Source organism: Leuresthes tenuis, unplaced genomic scaffold (assembly GCF_036924035.1).
Source record: "Leuresthes tenuis unplaced genomic scaffold, fLeuTen1.0.hap1 SCAF_2, whole genome shotgun sequence".
NCBI lineage: Eukaryota > Metazoa > Chordata > Actinopteri > Atheriniformes > Atherinopsidae > Leuresthes > Leuresthes tenuis.
Window position 1 is genome coordinate 13382043 of NW_027325356.1, and position 21297 is coordinate 13403339.

The following is a 21297-nucleotide window of genomic DNA, read 5'->3' on the forward strand; positions in this document are numbered from 1 at the left end:
TATAATGGTTTGTCACCACCAAGGGCCTTGTTTACAACTTAGTCTCTATCTCTTAACTGAATCTGAAGCTTTACTTACATGATAATAACAATAATAATAATAATAATAGTAACAATAATTATAACGAAAGATTAAAAACCCTCAAATCCCCGGAGATGATAAATCCCTGAGTGATCACTTGAGGCTTAATTGAAAATTTTTCAAAACAGCCTGGATGTTTAAACACATTTGCAAGTACTTTATGCACACAGAAGAAAAGTAGACTTTTGTACAATATCTCACTAAATATATTTACATGACATACAATTCGCCATCAGTGCAATACATAGGAATGTTGCATATTTACCAAATGTTAGACTCTTTCCTTTATGAAGAAAAATAATTCTAGTGACAGAAGCTGATATAACTAATGTGTAAAGTAACATGTGCAACTCACATATTGTTAACAGCTTCACAGGAAAAAAAAACTAAATAAATAAAAATAAAATCTCTGTACCACCCTATCAATAATCCAGTATTAAGCATTGAAAAAGTAATAGATCACATGTACATATATATTTTCATACATGTAATGGATTGCTTTTGTACAAATATTTTATATAACTTTGGCAGTTTATCAGGAACAAAGTTATCGGAAAAATATGAAACGATAATATCAAACTGCCTGCAATGTCATGTAAGCTTGCCTTCCAAAGCTCATGTTCACAGTGGTCATTCAGAAAGGCTGGAAGCTGATAGCCGAAAAGAAAAGAAACACGCCAAAGAATAAAGTAAACATTTCCACCCTTTCTGCAAAGACTGCTAGCACTGGAGGCTGTCGTCATTGTTGTCATGTTATAAAATTACAAACACCTATGAAGGTTTACATAGCAGTCATCGCCATTTAAAAAAACATGGTCTATTTTCAGGTCGACTTAAAATACAAACAGTTTGAAGGCAAGGGGACAGGACCCTGCTCGTCGGTCACTGTGGAATCATGGGAGAGACATGACCAAGAAGAGGACATGCACAACAGTGCAGTGTGAAAGAACGTGAAGCCAAAAACAAGTATGCAAAATGAATGACTTTGCGACAATCAAAACGCCACACGGTTAGAAAATGACTTACACCAGACAAAATAATCGAGCAAATTTCAAACATACTAACTTCACCATAATTCATAGACGTCGATTTTGTTCTTTTTTTTTCCACTGGTTTGGCACTTTATTGGAACAAATCTCTGTTCAAAAAGACTAAATGTTGTACAAAAGGTATCATGTCTCATTAACATAACTTTTAGAATATAGTACTTAATAGTAAGCATACGGTAAGTAAACACTTGTACATACTGTAGTTTTAAAATGAACATTCCAACAGATGTTTTACACACATGCACAAAAACAAACAAACACAACTCTCTCTCACTCTTGTTGCCTCGCCACACTTGGGGCTCCTACGCTTCTCTTTGGCCAATCTCATTATGATGCTGTTTCCAGCGACTATCCCCCAAGAACAACTGCTGCTACCTCTCTATCCTTTCCCCCCATCGTTTCCTTTCTATCGCTCACTGAAGACAACACAACTCTTAACACTGCATTTTTGTTCCACATTATGACACTTCTTCTGCTGAGCGTGTGTCTGTCTTCAGACGCACAAACTCTTTGGCCACCTCATCATTGGTCCTTTGGGAGAGTATCCTCATGATGGTGAGGCCTGTCTCGTCCATGCAGATGCTCTTCACCAGCGGGTAGCAGGCCGAGCAGCTGCCCTTGTCCGCTAGCTCTCGGAGCTGGATGACAGTCATGCCGATGATGCGATCCTCTCGGGCAAAGCAGTAGTCCTTTACGGAGATGTGCAGCTCATAGGCCTCTGGACCGTGCTCGTTACTTAGAATACTTGAAGAAATGACACGAAGACATCAGAGATATAAAACTCGAGTTCAAATATGTGTAAACAACGCAAAGTTAGAAAATAATTATCACTGAAATAACCAGCATGTGTGATGAAGGGTAAAATCTTTACCGAGGGGCTGACAGAATCATAGCTGCACAGATGCTGTCAAGTAAGTTGTGATTTCAGTTTTTATGGTATGAAGTACATGAAAAGCTCCATCTAGGGACTTTTATGTGAGAGGATACCGCTTGCTTTGTAGATCCAGACACTCGGCTTTGTTTTCAACTGAATACAACCTGTCAGCAAACTCTGGTTTGATGACATTTCAGACATTTGATCAAATCATTTCCCTTCATATAATTTCCCTTTGGGATAAATAAATAAAGAATAAATTTAATAATCCAATAAAATGTCATTAAATTTCATTTCCCCAGTGGAGAGCGTCCTCAGTGTACGTCTAACTATGATGAGACAACTCAGTCAGGTTTTGTGGGTGAAATGAATGTCCGACAAAATAAGCTAATAGTCTTTATGGGGTTAATATGAAATGATCCCCATCAACTGAGCAACTGTTATCACTAGAAATAAAGTTTAGAAAAAAGAAAAAACAACTCCATGGCAGAAGCAGCAGAGAGACCCAAGAAAAATGCTATCGGAGGAATTGAGGAAGATGAGATAAAGTGTGGGAATGAGACAATGGAAAAGAATACACACTGGAATAGAGAGAGCTCGGATAAAAAAAACAGGATGACAGACAGAGAGATGCTATCGATAAGTAATAACTGGAGCTTACTGTGGTTGAATCCTATAATAGAACTAACGTAGCATGTTCAGATATTCACTGTAGAGCTGTATTTAGTGACTAATGCAGAATGCACAACATTATAATGGCAGCATCTTCATCATTGTTATGTTATTCATCAGTTTTAAATGTAAGTATTAAGCTCATCATTATGATCCTTGTTGCACACTAACATGGAAATAAGTTCTTGTAAAAAAAAAAAAAAAAGGTTTGGCACTGTAACATGTACAGTGTCGATTTTCTGGTACACATTAATTACACACGTAGCAAATCTTTTGAAAATGAAAACCAGAAAAAGCTAATCTGATGACGGATAAACAATGTTTAGATTTTTTTCTTTTTGTGAGTGTTTATTTATCACTATTTCACAGTTTATAAAATACGAATTCTTATTCATGTTAGGTCCTGTCACATTGGCCTCTCTTTTGGTGGACTCTAGGCGGTGTAACTATCTGCCTTTTCAGGATGGCAGCAGATGCACGTGCATAGCTGTGCACGTGCAAGGCTCAGATGGAGATATGTTTTTGTGAAAGTGGCGTTACATCCCACAACTATGCTGGGAGCCAAAGAGCAAAAGCAGATTCTTTAATGATGCCTTAAGGCAGATAAAATGCTGCACATAATATTATTCTCCCTCCTTCTAACTAACTAGAAAGACACAGGATACTCACTACTGGAATGTTTCATTGTACTTTGGTGACCAATTGTTATTCTTGGTCTTGGTGCTGAATTTGCGCTTCTTGTCTGCCAAGTGCGGACCAATGGCGTTGACTTCAACAAATGGCCGGAACATGGCGTTGGTCTGCCAGATGAGGTTGTTAACGCCGACCACTGGGAAATATACAGAGGAAATAGAGATAGATAAAAGCATTTGTCAACAAGAAATATAAAACATACCGTGTATACACAATATCCATTTTTTCATGTTTTGTAAGTGTATCTATTCATATATTCATTAGTAACTGTAGATTTCTTGTTTGATTCACCATACTGCACGGACATTAAAGAAATATATACAAGATGTTAATCCGTTATTAAGATACAATATGCAGCCATATTACAAACAGTATTACAAAAATGCTAAACTGCAGCACTTCATCTGGTAATGGATTTTCCTTTTATAGAAAGCATACGGTTATGATTGCCATGGCAACCTAATTGCCAATCACATTGTCTAGTTAGTGCAGGCACTGATTATAGCTGTTTGCCAGCTGTAATGCATATGGTGCTGCCAGGGGGGAGGCGTGCTAGATATCGTTGCAGTCACTGTGTGGGTGTTGAGTTAAATATGTGTTACGGAAAATTAGAGGTCATGCCTATCTTAACAAAAATGAAAAATCTGTACACTTTCCTCTCAGAACATTTAAAAATAAATTATACAATTATTATAAGCACAAATGCATTCAAGACTAATATAATCCTTAGTATTAATATACTGTAAAAATAGTAGGTGACTGGAGTTGGTGTGTAGCACATATCAAGTTACAGATGGCAGCGGGGCTACAAGAAAATCCGAGGCACAGAGATGTTTGAGCTAAAAACGAATGTCGGCAAGCTCACGTTTTACAGACAAAATGTTTACCCTGTTCATCGTGTTGGTTTAGTGTTTCTGTTCAAGCATTTGTTAATTAGCACTTCACACCAAGTACTATAAAGGGAATGCAAATGTTTTCTTAATCAATGTTGTTTTAATCTATATGTTTTAGTCTCATTTCACTGAAACACATCCAATCGACTGATGACATCATGTGATCATCAAACTAATCAATACTGTTCTCCAAATTTTACTGCAATTCGTCCAATAATTGTTCCCAGTTGGTTCCAGTCCTACTCTGCTATCCCTGAATGTATACTGTGGCGTAAGCTTTATGAGAAAATAAAGTTGACTCAATTGATGAACAAAACATTTTTTATATCCTCAACCAGAGTAGACAAAGAAACTACAGAGCAACCTCACTTACAGTTGTTTTTTTTTTATCTTATTCTATCTTTTTGCCTGAAGGAACAAAATACATCGCTGATGACTGTGGTCCCGGCAATCCAATTACCACAAATTAGATAGGGTTTTTGAGCTATTTTCAGGGGAGAATAAATTTGAACAGAAATGAGTGAAAGAAGGTCTGAGAGTAGGAAAAAAAAAAAAAAAGCTCACCCTTCACGCTGACTTTGTGCTCTCCTGTGCCAGGGTGAGAGATGAGATTCACTTGCATTGACACCTCCCCCACTGATCCACTGGATGACTGACCTGGACACACACCAAAACAGCAACAGGAGAATTGGACAGAGGCATAATGAATATCAGAAGAGAGAGAAGGACCAGAGAGAGATGCAAGGAAGCAATCCAAAACTGTGGGTGCAGCTTTTTTTTGTACCAGAAATACATCCAGAAAGCTGTGTATAAACACATCTATGTGTCAAAGCCAAAAAAGGAAAACCTAAGAAAAACAATAGGGGGTTGACTTGATTTCACGCTCGTGGAGCCGAGTATCAGGCATTGCCAGGTTTTTCTTTTACAACAAAGGAACAACAAGGGGAAAAAAAAGCAAACCGCACATAATGTGTCTGGTTTGAAGATCATTGAAGATGCAGATGGTGTAAAGGGATCTGCTAAATAAATAATGCTCTACATGATGAAATCAAACTGTTCAGCTCAACAGAATTACAAAGCTCTGCATTTGACTGTCTGCTGGCAACTCGGCTAGAAACAAAAACAATCAGCCGAGGTTGAACAAAAACTTCAGCTGAAAGGCGGGAATATCCTTTTTGGGCAGCGCAGAGGTGCGCAGTCGTGTCATTACTACAGTTAATCACAGCAAGAGAAACAATTGCATAGATTGCTGACCATGTGTCTCACTTTGCCAAATGCAGGGAGTCCTGCCCATTTTAGCTGTCTCGTGTTATAGCTGTCCCCTAATCCAGGGCAAACAGATGTTCAACACTGTGGAAGGCAAGTGCTGGTGTGGTTGATGAAAGGCCGATGTTAAGCCAATAGCTAATCAATATCTGCCAAACATGCAGTGCCCATTATAGCCAGTAATGAAGAAACAAGCCTCAAGATTTATTGTGATGATGCCCCTGCAGAAAAACAGTGCTGCTGCACAGCCTGCACTTAAGGGAAATTTACAGAGCAATACCATTGTATGTTTCCTTCAGCTGTCAGCTGATAGAATGGTATGGGTTGATACATTCTCTGTGTTTTCTGAAGGTCTCAGGTACATAAATAAATAAAAACTTTCAGTGTACACAGTAAAATGGACAGCTTCAAAGACACGAAGAAGCAGATTTTGAGTGAGATGAATAGTGCACATCATAGACAGGGGAGAGCATAGGTAGATACAGCAAAGACTGCGGTGAGCAGGTTGACAAGAGTAAGTCAGAAAACCGCCTATAAAAAGAACGGTTGCATTCATTTTTGCTGACTTGATCTTCAATTAATTAGCGAGTACTCTTTGCTGACTCTAAGCCACTGATCAACAGAAGTTTATAAGCAAGAAGCTGCAGAATATTTAAGTCAAGTTACTGTATTAAAGATTATAACGTATGTCCACTATAGCATAGAAGGGCTATACAACCTCAGCCCACTTCCTAACAAACACAGAAACATATATATGCTTCAGAGGGTACACTTTACAGGATTAAACCAGTACAATCTGTGGATTAAACATGTTTCCAGTGGAGCACAGGGGTCTGGGATTAATGAAACAGTGTCCACTGTGCCACATCAGGCATCAGCAGAACTCCACACTGTTTACTGACCTAAAGCACATCAAGCACCTCACTACTTCCACATAAAGACATCACATCGGACCACCTGGGATAAAGAGTGACAACATGGTGTGAAATCAGGGATGGGGATAGAATGAGATGAGGGATCTGGAGAAGGAGGAAGAGGAAAGAAACAAAGAGCAATCTCAAAATAGCACACAGCAAAATGCTGTGCATCTATGTGCATCTATGGCCATCTGCCAGTCAGTGAGAGCAGCATGACTGGTTGGTCTGCTGGCTGCATGGCTGACGAGCTTTCTCCTACAGCCTCTCCACTGTCCTTCTGCCTGCCTCTGTAGCGTTCTGCAAGACTGAGCGCACTGAAGCAACAAGGAGCTTCGAGCTTCAGTGCCCTGCTGGGCTGAATTTCCTCCCGGGCCTGTTGGGACACCTGAGGGTTTTTCTGCCTTGTTACAGAGAGATGGGGAAAAACTGTTCCATATAGAGACAGATGAATAAGACAACAACACATGGAAGTGGGTCAGTGATGACGGAGAATAGAGAGAGCAGAGTGCACAAAAGGGATTTTTATAGATTTACGCTAACCCATTTATCATGACAGTGTTTTTATGTTTCCAGTGAGAGAGAAGAGGCAAAAGAGCATGAGAGAAATCAAGGCCTACAGCACATGGGGTCAAGAAGTCACAGAGAACTTTGTTAATGTGTTTGTTTATATTTATGTTTTCACTGTGAAACAGAAAAAATCTGATCAGTCAAGGGGATGAATGCATGAAAATAAGCATGTGCATTAACATGCCAGAACTGTACTCTCATTATTTTATAGCGATATATTTTTTCCCCTAATCTAAAATGTGTGAGGTTATTAATATGAAAGTCTGCAGGCATCTGGTGCCATAGAAGTACTGTATTATCGCTTTGCAATAATGACAACCTGCCTGGTCCTGCAATAGACTGGGGACCTGTCCAGGATCTACCCTGCCCCACATTCAATTACAATGATACGAATGAATGGATGACAACCTGTGCTTTTGTTTCCACGCATATTTAACCCTTTTCAAAATGCTGTTAGAGAAGCTTTATTTAAATCTGAACCTACTCATTTGAGATACTTTTATGAACACAGCAAACTGCTCTTAACCTAACATTTATATTTGAAAGCCAACTCCTCTGGCCATTTGAAACCTCGCTGAGCCGGATTCTGGCTCGGTCCTTACCTTGAGAGGTTTGGGTGCATATATGTTTCTTGATCAAGGCATCTGTAGGTTGAGTGTAAAGGCTGAGCGCATACTTGAGGGACTTCATATCAGGGCTCTTTTCAAGGAAGGTTTTCTTCAGCCCGTTTCCTCCAGCGTGGAAGTATTGCTGCAAGAAAACCAAAGACGGATCAGCTTGTTGTATTGCATTCTTCAAGATAAACTTAAGACTTTGAAAGAACTCCAGCCAGGAAGCCTCTTTCAAGTTTATGCACAACAGCGAGCTGCATATGGCTGATAAATAACCTAGAGTTTTAGGATTGTATGGACAGTATGCATTTGTAAGCATGAGACTAGGCAAGAGACAGCAGTAATAGCTACTTCTGCAGCTAATTACCATGCATTTGAATCTAAACCTTCTGCCTGGATGGTTAATGTGCATTTGTGCTGATAAGCTTGATAGCTGACGGCAGACAAGGGTTTGCCTTTTTTTCAAATGCTGTCACCATTCTTACATGTGGAAGGTGGGCTGGAGGCATAGACTGAACTTATTAAGCAAGGAAGTATTACTGAAAAGAAGGGATGATGAATGTAAGAACTCTGAGACACAATTCAGAACCCCTCCATCCTTTTTGCTTCGTTTCTACGGGCTGATCTAACTTTCAGCTGTAATACATGAATATTACAGGAGCAATGGTATATTTATTAGAGGTCTGCGTGACCCAGGTTGAGGTATACACTAATCTCATATCTCTAGTAGCACTGGATGAGAAAGTGCAGTGGACAGACAAAGTCCCGCAGTTGGCATCTGAGCCACATTATCCTCAGCAGACAGACAGTGACACCCTGCTAGAGAAGGTGTTTGCAGATATTTTTTGACTGGTGTCAGGTCACTGCTTGGCAGTGAGTCAACACAGTAGGAGGCACTGTTTTCTACCCCACCGATGACTCATAAGTCATAACATATGACCGACATGTCTCTCATGAACTCTGCATATCAGTTTTACAGGGATGAATCATGGAGGAAAAAAATAAAATCACTCACAAAGGGAATGTGTATAAAGCCAAGCTCAGTGAAAACGTTGACAAAGATGCACTTTTTTTTTTAAATAAATGATATCCAACTGCATTATGGATTAGCTAAAATGATATAATAAATTGTCTGTTTGTTAGCAGGATTAAATCAAAGGTTATGGGAGGATTTACATGGAAATTCTAACAATGTCGAGTCCTGCTTGACTTAGAAGTCATGTTGATGTTGATCCAACTCCATCCAGGATTTTTTTTAATTCAACCTTTGCTGTGGTATCGACTCGACTGCTTCTGATCTATTTTTAATGGTGTTGCAATAGCTTAACTTCACCTTTTTTTTTTTTTAACAAAGTAGTGGGGGAATTCTCAACATGTATAGAATGCATATATAAGTGTCTTCAACAGTTTTGTCTCATTTTGCTGAGAGTAATTTCAACTTCTTAATCCATAGCACGGCTACTTAAGTTTATTTAAAAAAGGAGAGAAAAAAAGCCACAACTATGATGCCACAGCATTGTGGCTGATACAAAAATGGACACTTTTAAGGTAAGTGTTGCCTCATATTGGAAAATGCTCACACGGTTACTGGCAAAAAAAAGATCAGTCAGTCTGCATGCCTAAAAGATCATGGTTCTGGCAAAATCTCTTTCCACTGCCACATCTCTGAAATATCTCCTTATCTTGTCTTCTTTACGCTTCCTGCTTAATTCTGTTGTCTCTTCTATCCATCATGTAATATCTTTCAGTTCTTTCTTTGTTCTTCGTGTCCTTTGCCTCTCAACTTTTCTTCTTCGTGGTACATTGCATCTGGATTTGATCTCTGTGAGAGTGCACTCCTTTCATCTCACACCTATATGTGCAACTGCACATCTGACAACAGTAAATCAGATTAGAAGAGTCCCTATATTTGAATTAATTCATAGATTTAAAAAAAACATCTGTTCTGAATTAGACTTTGTCCATGTAAATACAGTTTCATATATCAAAGTTGAATCTGAAAGAGCTTCCACTATCATGGTCATGTCAGAGTTAAAAAATTGGGGCTAAATATAGTATTATAGGGAATCTGTAAAATGGATGACTCACATGTGGACGCCTCAATCAGTTGGTGCATTAACCCATTATCCTAACCATTATTATTCATAAGTTTAAAGTTCAGCCTGGATAAAATTATTTCAATGGCATCATTTGAAAATGCATTTAAATTAATGTACTGTGAGGGCGTAAGAGTGATTTTTAAATCCCAGCCAGTGTTTTTACCTGTATATGGCCCTGTGTTATAAGTTATTCAAAACACTAAAAACTACCTGTGGAGTTATGCAATAGCTGTTTATAGTTGTCCATAGCATATTTAGCTTAATTTAAATGAGTCATGCCCATTTTCAGATTATTTTTATTGGCATAATGCAGGAACTGTAACTTTCTAAACAACATTCCTGCAACTGTTCGGCAGATTCTCTTTAATTAAATGATGTGCGATGTGAAAAACTGATGAAAGAATCTCAGTGACGTGGTTGATCTAAACCTGCAGATGATACCATGGCGACAGTAAAAATCAATTAGTTATCTCAGCACCTGCAGTGTTTCACCAGAAAAACTTCATCCTAACTTTCATTGTCTTCCCTTAGAACTTAGACTTCTAATCATCTCATACATCAAGAAGACTGCAATAAAATGACAATAAAATCTAACGTCACACTCGCACACATCTTTTTGTGCACCTTCAATATGATTGGCTATTAATTACATCCCTCAGATCCATATAGAATCACATGGAATACAAGGCTATACTGTGACTTACACTCTGCTCATTAAGTTATTTGCATATCTTTGTCTGTCTGCTCTGCTTTCAGTCCAGCTCAGCTGTCATGTATGGCAAACATTCAAATCTGACAGAAAACTTACCTTGATAGTGGGAAGCACAAGGTCCATGGCGGCACACTGGCGTGGCGTCAGACTTCTGGCTTCCTCTCGAGTGACGTGCTCCTGGAGAAATACCAGAGTGTCATGTTTTGTCACTGTGAATTTTTTAAATGGAAATATCTGGGTGAGGCTTTCTGAAGATATAATCCATTTACTGTTTAGAAACTACCACCAGATGCAAACATTTAAACCACAAAGGGATAGACTTCAGCCTTGCTGTCACTCATCAGGACACAAGAAATCAATTTTAATCCAGAAAAATGTTTTTATCAATTCTAATTGGAGTTTTCTTGATTTCATGAAATAACTTCTGGCACTGCCATATTTCTCAGGTGTTTCCCTCACACGATGCAGCCCAAATACAATGGGTCTCTAATGTAACCACAGAGGAAGATGCCTGTCCTAAACCAAAGGAGAAATAAACATAACCACACATATATTCAGTTGTTATCGGGATAAAGAGCTAAAACAGAAGGATAATGCTTTAAATCTTTGATGACAAAACATCTGCGATCAACCTAATTTAGACTTTTTGGACAGAAAAATACACCTTTTGGACAGATTTTTCATTTAAATTATTGCTTGAGTAGAATTTCTTTGTTCTTTTATTTTTCAACGACTTGTATTTTCACAAATATACAATTGTGTATTCCTTTAAGAATATTTATCTTCTAATTAAACCCTGGAGAGAAAGCTGAAAACAAAGAGACAATAATGGATTTTGTGCATGTCTAAGAATATGATCATTACTGTGATTTATCACAGAGAATAATGTGTTATAAGCAAATAGCATATCAGCTGAAGAAGCACCTCTGCTTTTCCAGTGAACGTACGCCTATAGGTGAGTCAAATGAAAGAACTGTTTATGGATGCGACTGATCTTAAGAAAACAAAACAACAAATAAAACAAAGTGGACAAAAGACGTCCCATCCGAGAATGTGCACAAACTGGACCACAGCACATGAGAAAATTAGTTGAGCTGAAGATTATCAGTCAAAATCATGAATAACAAGAGAGTGAAAAAGATATTTAATGCTTTTGGAGGAGGACAGAAACACACCCATCTGCTTGCTGATGATCAGTATCCAGATGTTGCCTCGGAGGACATCTGATGGAACTACCCACAGGGATGAGGCACATTCATCTGTATGTATAATAGTCAAACACTCAATTTGCACCCTCTATATATGACTCAGAGCTAAAACGCCTCTCTGAGATACTGCAGCTTTTAGTGGAACCACAAAGTAACCAATGATCCATCTTGGTGCCTCACTACACAAACCTTTAGGCATTAAACTCCTCCAGACTCATCAGCAGTTAAACACCTGGTTACTTAAGTTGCACCGATCAGTACCAAAACCTTTAAAGAAATGATCTTATACGGCTTAGTTTCTAAATGATTAATGCCAACTATTTTATTTCTGATAACGTGTCAATAAGAATTAAAGCAGGGTTGGAACAGCATACCACGGTATCTCTTCATAATTATAGGTTGCTGTTTGATCTACATTAATTACACACCAACAGGTAACTGCAGCAGTTAACAATGACAGCAGCTAACTGTCATTTTTCAGCATTAAACAGTATTTCCTGAAAACCACACTCCCTCACCGACACCAGGAGTGTAGATAATCACTGCTGTCACACAGTTTTAAGTTAATGGCCTGTTCTCAAGTTGGTTTGAGACTGAAAGGCAAAAAAAAAAAACCTGCTGCGCTAATTCATTTTGGGGAGGTTAAATTCACCTACCACCACACTGAGTTCAGGACATAACATGATAATGAGCATGTTCAGTAATTCTAAAAAATCATTCTGAAATATGACATTATGATCTGATTACTACATAAACACTTGGCCTTTAAGAGACTTTGAATTAAATGAATCAAGTCTCTGCTGCCAGAATTTTGATGATTAACAGAGAAATCTGTCAAATTGAAGCCAGTGTTAATGATAACTGCAACTCCATCTGATACAAAATCAGACAACCATGTTATTTTATCATATAATTACAGAATCTGTGATTAAGCAGGCATAATAAATCTTTCACCTGAACATTAAATTGATAGAAACCCTTACAAATAATAAATTAGTAGTCTCAGGGGTGGAATATGTACACTCAGAGGAATACCTTCAGTTTGGACAGCTGACCCAAGTCCTTGGCAGCATTGAAGATCATCTGAGCTCCCTGCTGCCGAACAAACAAAACGGTTTCCGTTAGAACAGATGCACAAGGAAAATAAACTAATTATGTACTAGATGAGCTTGTAAATTAATTGATTTATGAAAAAAAATAGGCGGTACAAAGCAAGGTGATGTAATGTAAAGCAAAATTTCTGCTGGTTCTTGTACAAATGCAACGTGGTAAAAGAGGAAAAAGTGGGAAAAATTGCTTGACATCATAACATTAAAAACTTGTCTGGTCCCAGTGATTATGAGAAAACAAAATAAATGTGATGACACACTTACTGGAGGGCTTAACAATTAATAATTAACAAACAAACATAAAGAGATAAAAAGAAATCAAAAACATTCCAAGTGTTTGAGAATTTAGAGATGCCACATTACTGTGAGGGTGGAGAAGGAGATGGAAACAAGATGAGAAGAGTTCAAGGAAAGGGAAAACGGTAGATAATTGATCAAACTCACGCTCTGGTCACTCAGCGGAGGCAGAACAATTGTTCTCTCAATGGTGTTAAGCACAATTTTCCATAGCTCTTTGAGGACTCGTTTCAGGACTGTCTTCTCACAAATCTTGGCAAAAAGCATCAAACTGTGAAGCAGCAATGAGAGCTTTACGTCAGGTCAACACTTGCAACATGTGGCAGACTGTCTTCTGTCTTCATAAATAATACAAAATAAAATGAAACCAACATCTGTGACTCACAGAATATATGTTGTAGCTTTATGCTTTAATCTCACCTCATTGTGCAAGCAGGGTCTCAGACACCGAAGGAAGGATTTGTAATTTCCATATCATTAAGAGGATTCCCTGTAATACCCCAATGCCTTCAATGTTGCTTTGACAAATAGTTCTGAGATCAACTGGGGCATGTGACTTCTTTCATAAAGGTAGCTCAAGTAAGCCATAGAAGTAAATAAATAAATAAAGTTGACTTTATCGACATTCACAGGAAATGTCTGTCTGTCTGTCTATAGAGAATATTACCTTTACATTTCAAGGGCCACAAATACGATAATAGCTGTCAATATAATGTTTAAATCAGCTTTCATTGTGAATGAGGGTGAAATATGATTAATAAATGATCGATGGTGAACAGGGTTCTTTGGTTTCTTTAGAATTAGAGATTTTTGTAGTATTTCTTGGTAAATCTATATAATGTGATCTTTATAAAATCGTTATAATTCATCTCTTTCATCTGCAACTGCTGTCTTTACACAGCTATCCGTGTCTTTATTCAACATTAGTTATGTTCATGATTACTTGCAACTCTATACTTTACTTATACTTAAATTGCTGCAGAAAGTGACATTCACTTAAGCTCTATTGGACAAAACAGCCTTACATGTTAGTACCTTGCATTCAGTAGATACTCACTTTTTATCAAGAAGGTCCATCAGAGGCCGGAGAACAGTCTCTGCATCCATGGCTGCGTTGCTCCCTTTGGCTGAACCTTTCATTTGAACCAGCTCCTGGTTCATCTGCTTCACACAGTCCTCGATCACAGCCTTGAAGCTGTGTGATTACAACAGAATTTCTTTAAATTCTATGTCTTATTCTAGGCTGCAGCAGTCAAAGTTTGAGCACCACTTTGAGCAAGTACTAACACACTCCTGCTGTTCCTACTGTAAAATTGAAAAGATGTTAAGAGCAAAGGTCTCTTTTGTTCAAGCTGAAATGTTTAGCAACTCGCTGTGCTCACTAAGCATGATGCACAGCACGAGCCTGAGCCAATTAAATTTTGAGTTCTGTCATAAAGTAAGCAGCACTGTGGACAGAACAAGACATGAATGGAGGCATAAACCTATTGAAAATTATCTGTTACAGACACCGACACTCACCTGGAGCCAAACACTCCGCTGAGCTCATCCAGCACAGTGTTGAGTTTATTCTGCAGCTCCTTTAGCAGATCACTGGCCTCAGCATCCAGCTGTCAGAGCATAGGAATACAGTACAAGACTTACTTTGGTACATCTTTGCACTACATACCCAAGCCCTCACTTACTAGAACTCTGTATCCCTAGAGGTTGCCTCTACTGTGGTAAGGGCGCTGGAGGTGGGTAATGAGCACAAAGAAGAGGTAACCTGCCAATGCTTGTGGGCTCCCTTTCATTCCGCCTGCCACCTGTGCTGAGCGATGCTCTGAATACCAATGGACACCTCACCTCAGACTGCAGCAATGATGACGGCTTGTCAAGTCATAAAATGTGGTGACATTTTTGTGCACTATTACACAAGTTACAGCATAAAGAGGAGGCTCTTAGGCAGCTATAAGTCAGGGGATAAGCTTATCAACCTGTAAAACCCAAAACACCAATTATACAAGTGTAGCAATGCGTAAAGTAAGCTTGATAAAGTGAAATACATTGTTTTTTCCTTTAAACTAAATTTATCTCGTCTCTTTTTCATGTTGATTAATATCAGTCATTAATTACTGTCAGATCACTCTGGATCTTACAGTGAACTTTTAGCCCCAACAAAAATAAATGAACTAAATGTATTCACAAAATTCATATGACCATGCATGGCATGTCTTTGATTCTCTGAGTGCCTTTTTTAAGCATGTGCATGTGATGGATGTGCAGGAAGGTTTATGTTTGTGTTCATGAAGCACTTTGGACATATTCTGAAAAAATGCATGGATGGATTTTGGATATGTGTGCTGTGCTGCAGGTGAACGTACTTGTGTCCATAACTCTATGTATTGGTTCTGAGATGGCTGTGTGAGGTGAGGCACCGTATTACATGCATGACAGATCACCACATTAGGCCTCATAAGCTCAGCCATGAAGCCGCTCACCTCACACGTTCTAATGGTGGATGGCTCAGCTGGGAAGCGGACGTGTGAATTCAACTTTTCATAGCACTTGTTATTCTGCACACATGCCTCTACCTGCAACATGGGCAAGGCAGATTTATAACTCTGTGTGTTCAGATGCACACACATGAATATTGCTGTCCCCCTCAGTGACTGCAGAATGTTTTTCTGTCATACAGAAAAATTGGAGGTTTGAGTTGTTTTCAGATGTTTTCAAGTGATGGCAAAGAAATATTGTCGACCTTGGTTTTACTATCAGCTTCCCCTGGTCTAGGGAGAGTTTTGGATTAAGATCTAATCTTTAGTTTTGCAGTCTCAGAAATTGAAATTCTCTTTATTCCCAAAAGAAACTCACAACAGTGTTAGATAAACCAAGACACCAGGCACCTCCTGATTGCTGGCACATTGCTAAACTTTGTGGTTTACTCTGTAAACTTGGTGTTTGGCGATTGCAATCCAGATATAAATGTCTCCACTTAAAGCAACACTAGAGTTTGTTTGTGAACCTTAAAAAACTTTGTGCTCCTGACTCGTTTTGAAGTGCACTGACCTTTATTTCTCCCTCTGCACTGTGGAAGTTGTAAATCAGAGAGCATTGACACTGGTTGATTTCAGTAATAAAACTAAGTTGAAACATGTTTATATATTCCAGATATTTACTTTGGTGCTCTGTAGCTTGACAAAAGGGAAAAGTGTTCACACCCTTTATGAATTTAAACTATAAGAGATTTCCTCTTTAGCATGAATTCGTGTGTATAGCTGTGCATGTGCAGGGCTCATCCATTTTTACCACAGTGATGTTACATCCCACAAGTGTAGGGTGAGCCAAGTAGCAAAAATAATGCAAAATTCTCTACTTATTTCTTTAAAGGTATTCACAATCATCTGTAATTCAGCAAAATATGAAGGTAAACATTATGTCTTGGATTTCCCCATGAAATATAATTGTTGAGGATCAAATGATGAGTCTGATGCATAGCATTCCTTATTTACTGATGATATTGAGGCTAACTTAAATAATTGAAGACAATTCTAGCTTTCTTAATTAAACTTTATATAAAGAAAACACCATGTTTGGAATTCATGGAGCACCTGGCTCATCCATGGTGGCTGGTTTCTCTCGACACTGATTGGCATGCAGAGTCCTCCAGGGTATAAAACTCTCCACTGGCTGACAGCCTATCAGCTGCAGCCCAGCTTTGCCTCACTTTGCCTGTTTCAACAATACAATATCTACTCACTAGCAGGCTGTTATTCCACTGCACAGTTGGTCCAACATGACTCATGGTGCCAAGTAAGGAAAGGTTTAATAAATAGCCTTCTATAAAGTGAGTACAAGCAAACAGGGTAACAGCCAAAATAAAGTCTTCATACTAATCTAGGGAGATCAGTCCATGATGAGTCCATAAATGGTCATTGTGCAAGATTACTGTTAATCTCTGTTATTGGTAGCACTATGATAAGAGCTCTTGGTAATTACATTGGATCTCTGGGAGTTGATTGCTGATAGAGAACTATTCTGTAATGGATGGCTGAATGTGCTGGGAGAAAACCAATAGGTAATTCCCATCTGAACAATTCTTTAGAAATAGCCTTAAACAGAAGTTACCGGAGGCATTCTTACATACCCGAGTTTGCATCAAATGCGTAAATTCAAAATCAGATTTTTAGAAAGGAAGGTTAAGTGCTGTCATGCTTCAGAAAATGAACTAGGAGTGATTCCTTGTTTAGATCTGCAAACAGTTAGGCAGCACCTCAGCTGAGGGCACAGCTGGAGAGTTGTTAGTGTTTGAGAAGCTCATTAAACACAGTCTGAAAAATCCTATCAGAAGCATTGTGACGGCAGCTTGGAGAATGGAGAGAGTATCAAAACCACAGCCAGCAACTTGGTGAGCTTCTGACTCTACTGTTTCCATCAGAGTAAAAGGAGAACAAACGCCCCAACATAATATCACACTTCTAAATTAGCTATGGCTAGAAAAGTGGCAAAAAGAAAAGAAAGCTAAATATAAAGATGGAATCTGATGGTTTGATCCAGTAACCCTGGAGCTCATTGGACGGTGAGCTGAGCACTTTATCCAGAGGGGTGAAGGGTGATTCAGATTCCGTATGCTCTGTGGCACATGCTGCTGGAAGGGGAGGGAGTATGGTGTGAGAAGCAGAGGAGCATGAGGGGAGGTGGTGTGGCACAGAGGGGAGGGGGGCGTGCTTAGTTTTATCATTTGTTAAATGGTAGAAAGGGGTGTTGATGAATCCTATTACACACACCTTACAGAAGGACACAACCCCCTCCTCCTGGAGACAGAGAGAGAGAGAGAACAAAAAGGATATGGGGGGAACAGAGGACACAACGATAGGAGACAAAACGCAAGGCAAGACAGGTGTTAGAAACTAGAGAAAAACATGCATTTAAGCTATAGGAAGCTGTCACGGCTGCTTCTCAAGTTAGACTGACACAGTGACAAGTTGACAGGATAAAAATAAAATCACCCAGATTTCAAATGCAACACAAAATTTAGGGGTTTAACTCAACATTTACAAAAATGGTAAGTGTGTTATACATGTGGAGGGGATGGGGGTTACAAAGAATGTTACTGGAGAAGAGTCAACGAGGCAGTCATCAGAGAGGTGATAGTAACAGCAGACTAAGCTACAAGTCAGAACAGTTTCAGTGCATTACTGATGAAGGGAGTATAGGACTACACTGTTGGGTCAATTCACTTTCACTTCAAATAAATGATAATGACAGAATTCAGCTTAACAGAGTGCTGATCTCAGAGAGGAGGTTTGAGTGTCTAAATTAGCCAGCTCCAGAGAGCGGAATCCAATAGGCCTTGGAAATGTTGCTCTGATGTTAACCTTGGGTTTTGTCTTTCAAATGAAAGAGAACAGATCAATGCAATATTACACAAAAATATCTACATATTATATCAGGTTTAGAGAAAAAACTCTGGTCTAAATTGAAAGTGAATTGCCTTAAAAAAAGAACACAGACAGTGTAAACAAATACTCAAGTATGTACAGACCTGTTTGCCTCCCATGGACTCAAACATCTTTTCCAGCTGGACACGGAGCTGCTGAATGTTATTGAGAAGGATGCAGGGCTGCAAAAGAGCAAGAATGAATATGATGCAAATGCTCTGTATAGATATGTGTTTTATTTAGTGTGCCTGAAATCTCTTTAATGATGATACCCTGCAAAACCTAACACATAAAATTCCATCTCTTACAGCTGTTGGCACTGTAACATCACAGTTTGTAAGCTTGTGACGAGCTCATGTAATTGAAAACACATAAAAAAAATCACAAAGGTAACAACTATAAGATCCATCAGTTTTGATTTCCTGACACATCATCTATACAAAGAGGCAAAGACTCTACAGAACAGTCAGCAGAGACATGCAATACATAACCCAAGGAGAGAAATGTCTGCACTGAACGTGTCAGGCATTATCGATTCTCAGCTGCACAACACGTTTAATGGATGACAGACATTTATCACTTTTTTTATGGAGAATAATTCTACAGAGTTCTTTATATTGGGTTGTTTATGTTATCTGCCATAAGAACGACACATGAGAAAACAACACACTACAATTAGTGTAGTGGTAATGTATAGGGCTATAATTTCAATCCTGTACTTCACAGGAGAGGGATGATTGGCATCTTTGAAACCCCAAAACAGCCAAAAGTAACTGCAGCAACACAGAACAACCTGCTCTGTCTTGTACTTATGAGCATAATTTGTATAAAAGCGAGTGGATATTCTAAGACTGAATGAAAATGGGGCATTCCAAGCGCTACATATTTCTGGACTGAGAGAGGTAAAACTACATAAGACTCAGTTCAGATAGCATGAAAAGCATCAAAGTCCTTATAAGGAGAAATTTGTGGTTGGTGAATGGGTGTACTTGCTAACTTTAGTTCAGAAAAGCAGTGATCTTTCTTTTAGTGGTTCTGAGAAAATGCTCAAAGACAAAGGAGAGAGGAGCGGCTGATAGTCATTCAGGCTCATATCAAAGGCCCAACAGTGGTAGCTGACCTTCGAAGCAAGAGCAAGCAAGAGCCAGTAGGCCAGAACCATGACTGCTGAGCTAATTTGAACCTTTATTGTACAACATTTGAGAATAACAAATTAGAGATTATAGTTTACAGACTGTAATTTGATGCAATCTTTCCATTTCCTAATTTTGAGTGCCTGATAGTTCCTTTTTTCATCATCTGTCTTTTTAGCCGTGTCAAGGGAGGTGACATTTCATGTTTTCACTGGAACAGCTGTAATGAGCCTGTCAACACTGGAAAGAAACATCTGCCTCTTTTGCTCCAACACTGTCTGTTATCTCTCACTTCAGCTTCAAAGACCAGTGTGGATAATTAGGTCACTCACAAAGCTCTGTGTTTAGTCATCCATCACATTAAACAATAACTTGTCCCCATCTACTACGGACAGTTAGATAAATTACAGCATCTCTGTTAATAGAGACACTGTTAAGGCCATTACAGGAGACAGGACACTGCTCTGCATGGAACAGACGTTAAAAACATCTTTTAACATTCATTCTCTGTCTCCTTATTTATAGAATCACCGTCATTTGCCTTACCATATTTGCACTTGCATGAAAAAAATCTCAATGTAACCTTTGCGATTAAAATTTATAGACTTTGAGTGGGCACTTACCACATTCTCCTTATTCAAATACAGTGGAAAGTCCTTGGAAACGATTGCAGCATACTGCAGAAGAACTTTGTTGATCGTCTGCAGGGATTGAAAGAGCAAAGTCTTACAATTGGTCTAAATTGACTTACAATTACAGTTTGTTTGCACTTCGATTGTTGAACCTTGCTGTAAAACAGCCACTTCCTAAAAAGATTATATCAAACGCAAATATATCAAACAGTCAGTTTAGATCAATAGCAAACTCTTTAACTCTAAGTTTTTGCTGGCATCAGAGTATTAAAGGTTTATTGTGAGGCAATTCCAAAATGACTGACCTTCGCAAAGCGGCACATAAAGTGAGCCAGAGCCTGTGGGTTTGGGCATTCTAGTTTCTTGATAATCTCAAAACTCTGGTTTAGCTGAGTGAACACATCCACCACTGAACAGGAAAAGAGGGCGTGCTCCGAGGTTTGCTGGAACTGAAAGAGAAGGGACAGAGATGGACATGAGTTTACAAAGAGAGAGACGGAAGGCAAAGTGATGAGCTTGAGAAGATAGACTGAATTTTAGTTACACAGACCGTTAACAAAACATTATGGTGCTTTGTTTAGGACAGTAATAAAGGCACTGACAACATCGTAGGTTGATTAGAATTTAGTTTTGCTGTCAAGAAAATTGAGTATTTAAGTGTAAATTCAGTAACCCTTTTTTAGTAAGTATTGTAGTGATTTACTGCACTGCACTTTCATTAGATTGGTGAGATTTTGATTCTTAGATTCCTTGTATTCCTGTCTTTTCATGTCTCACGGCAAAACATTTCCTTCATCACCTGAATTTCTTTGCAAGCCGACCGAGAGCAGGGTCGGAGCCAAGGGATGGTCGTTGGTAGACATGGCCACCACTCACTTAAACCCGGTGGCTACCTCACAACCAATTAGAAGTTCTTCAGAGGGCTACTCATGTATTTAGAGAACTAGAGTTGCATGTCTTGTTTTATCTTTAAATCAATCACACAATCTGCTTAATGGAGTATAAAGAAAAACACAGTAGAAACAATAAAAAGAAGTAATAATAAAAACAATACTTCTCAATCC

The 21297-nt window shown here is 38.7% G+C and overlaps 1 protein-coding gene across 1 annotated transcript in view; it reads right to left on the reverse strand.

Annotated features, from left to right (window-relative positions):
• Window positions 1-256: 256 nt before the first annotated feature.
• The window catches only part of LOC140301670 (protein unc-13 homolog C), a 102607-nt gene continuing 81566 nt past the window's right edge, over window positions 257-21297 (reverse strand). The window contains exons 22-33 of the mRNA XM_072380249.1: window positions 20539-20682; window positions 20225-20302; window positions 18573-18650; window positions 14570-14658; window positions 14106-14243; window positions 13196-13319; window positions 12678-12734; window positions 10531-10611; window positions 7615-7762; window positions 4827-4919; window positions 3346-3505; window positions 257-1874 (exon numbers count right to left, since the gene is read on the reverse strand). Of these exons, the coding sequence (XP_072236350.1) occupies window positions 1589-1874; window positions 3346-3505; window positions 4827-4919; window positions 7615-7762; window positions 10531-10611; window positions 12678-12734; window positions 13196-13319; window positions 14106-14243; window positions 14570-14658; window positions 18573-18650; window positions 20225-20302; window positions 20539-20682 (1476 nt within the window). The 3' untranslated portion in view covers window positions 257-1588. The remainder of the gene's footprint in view (window positions 1875-3345; window positions 3506-4826; window positions 4920-7614; window positions 7763-10530; window positions 10612-12677; window positions 12735-13195; window positions 13320-14105; window positions 14244-14569; window positions 14659-18572; window positions 18651-20224; window positions 20303-20538; window positions 20683-21297) is intronic.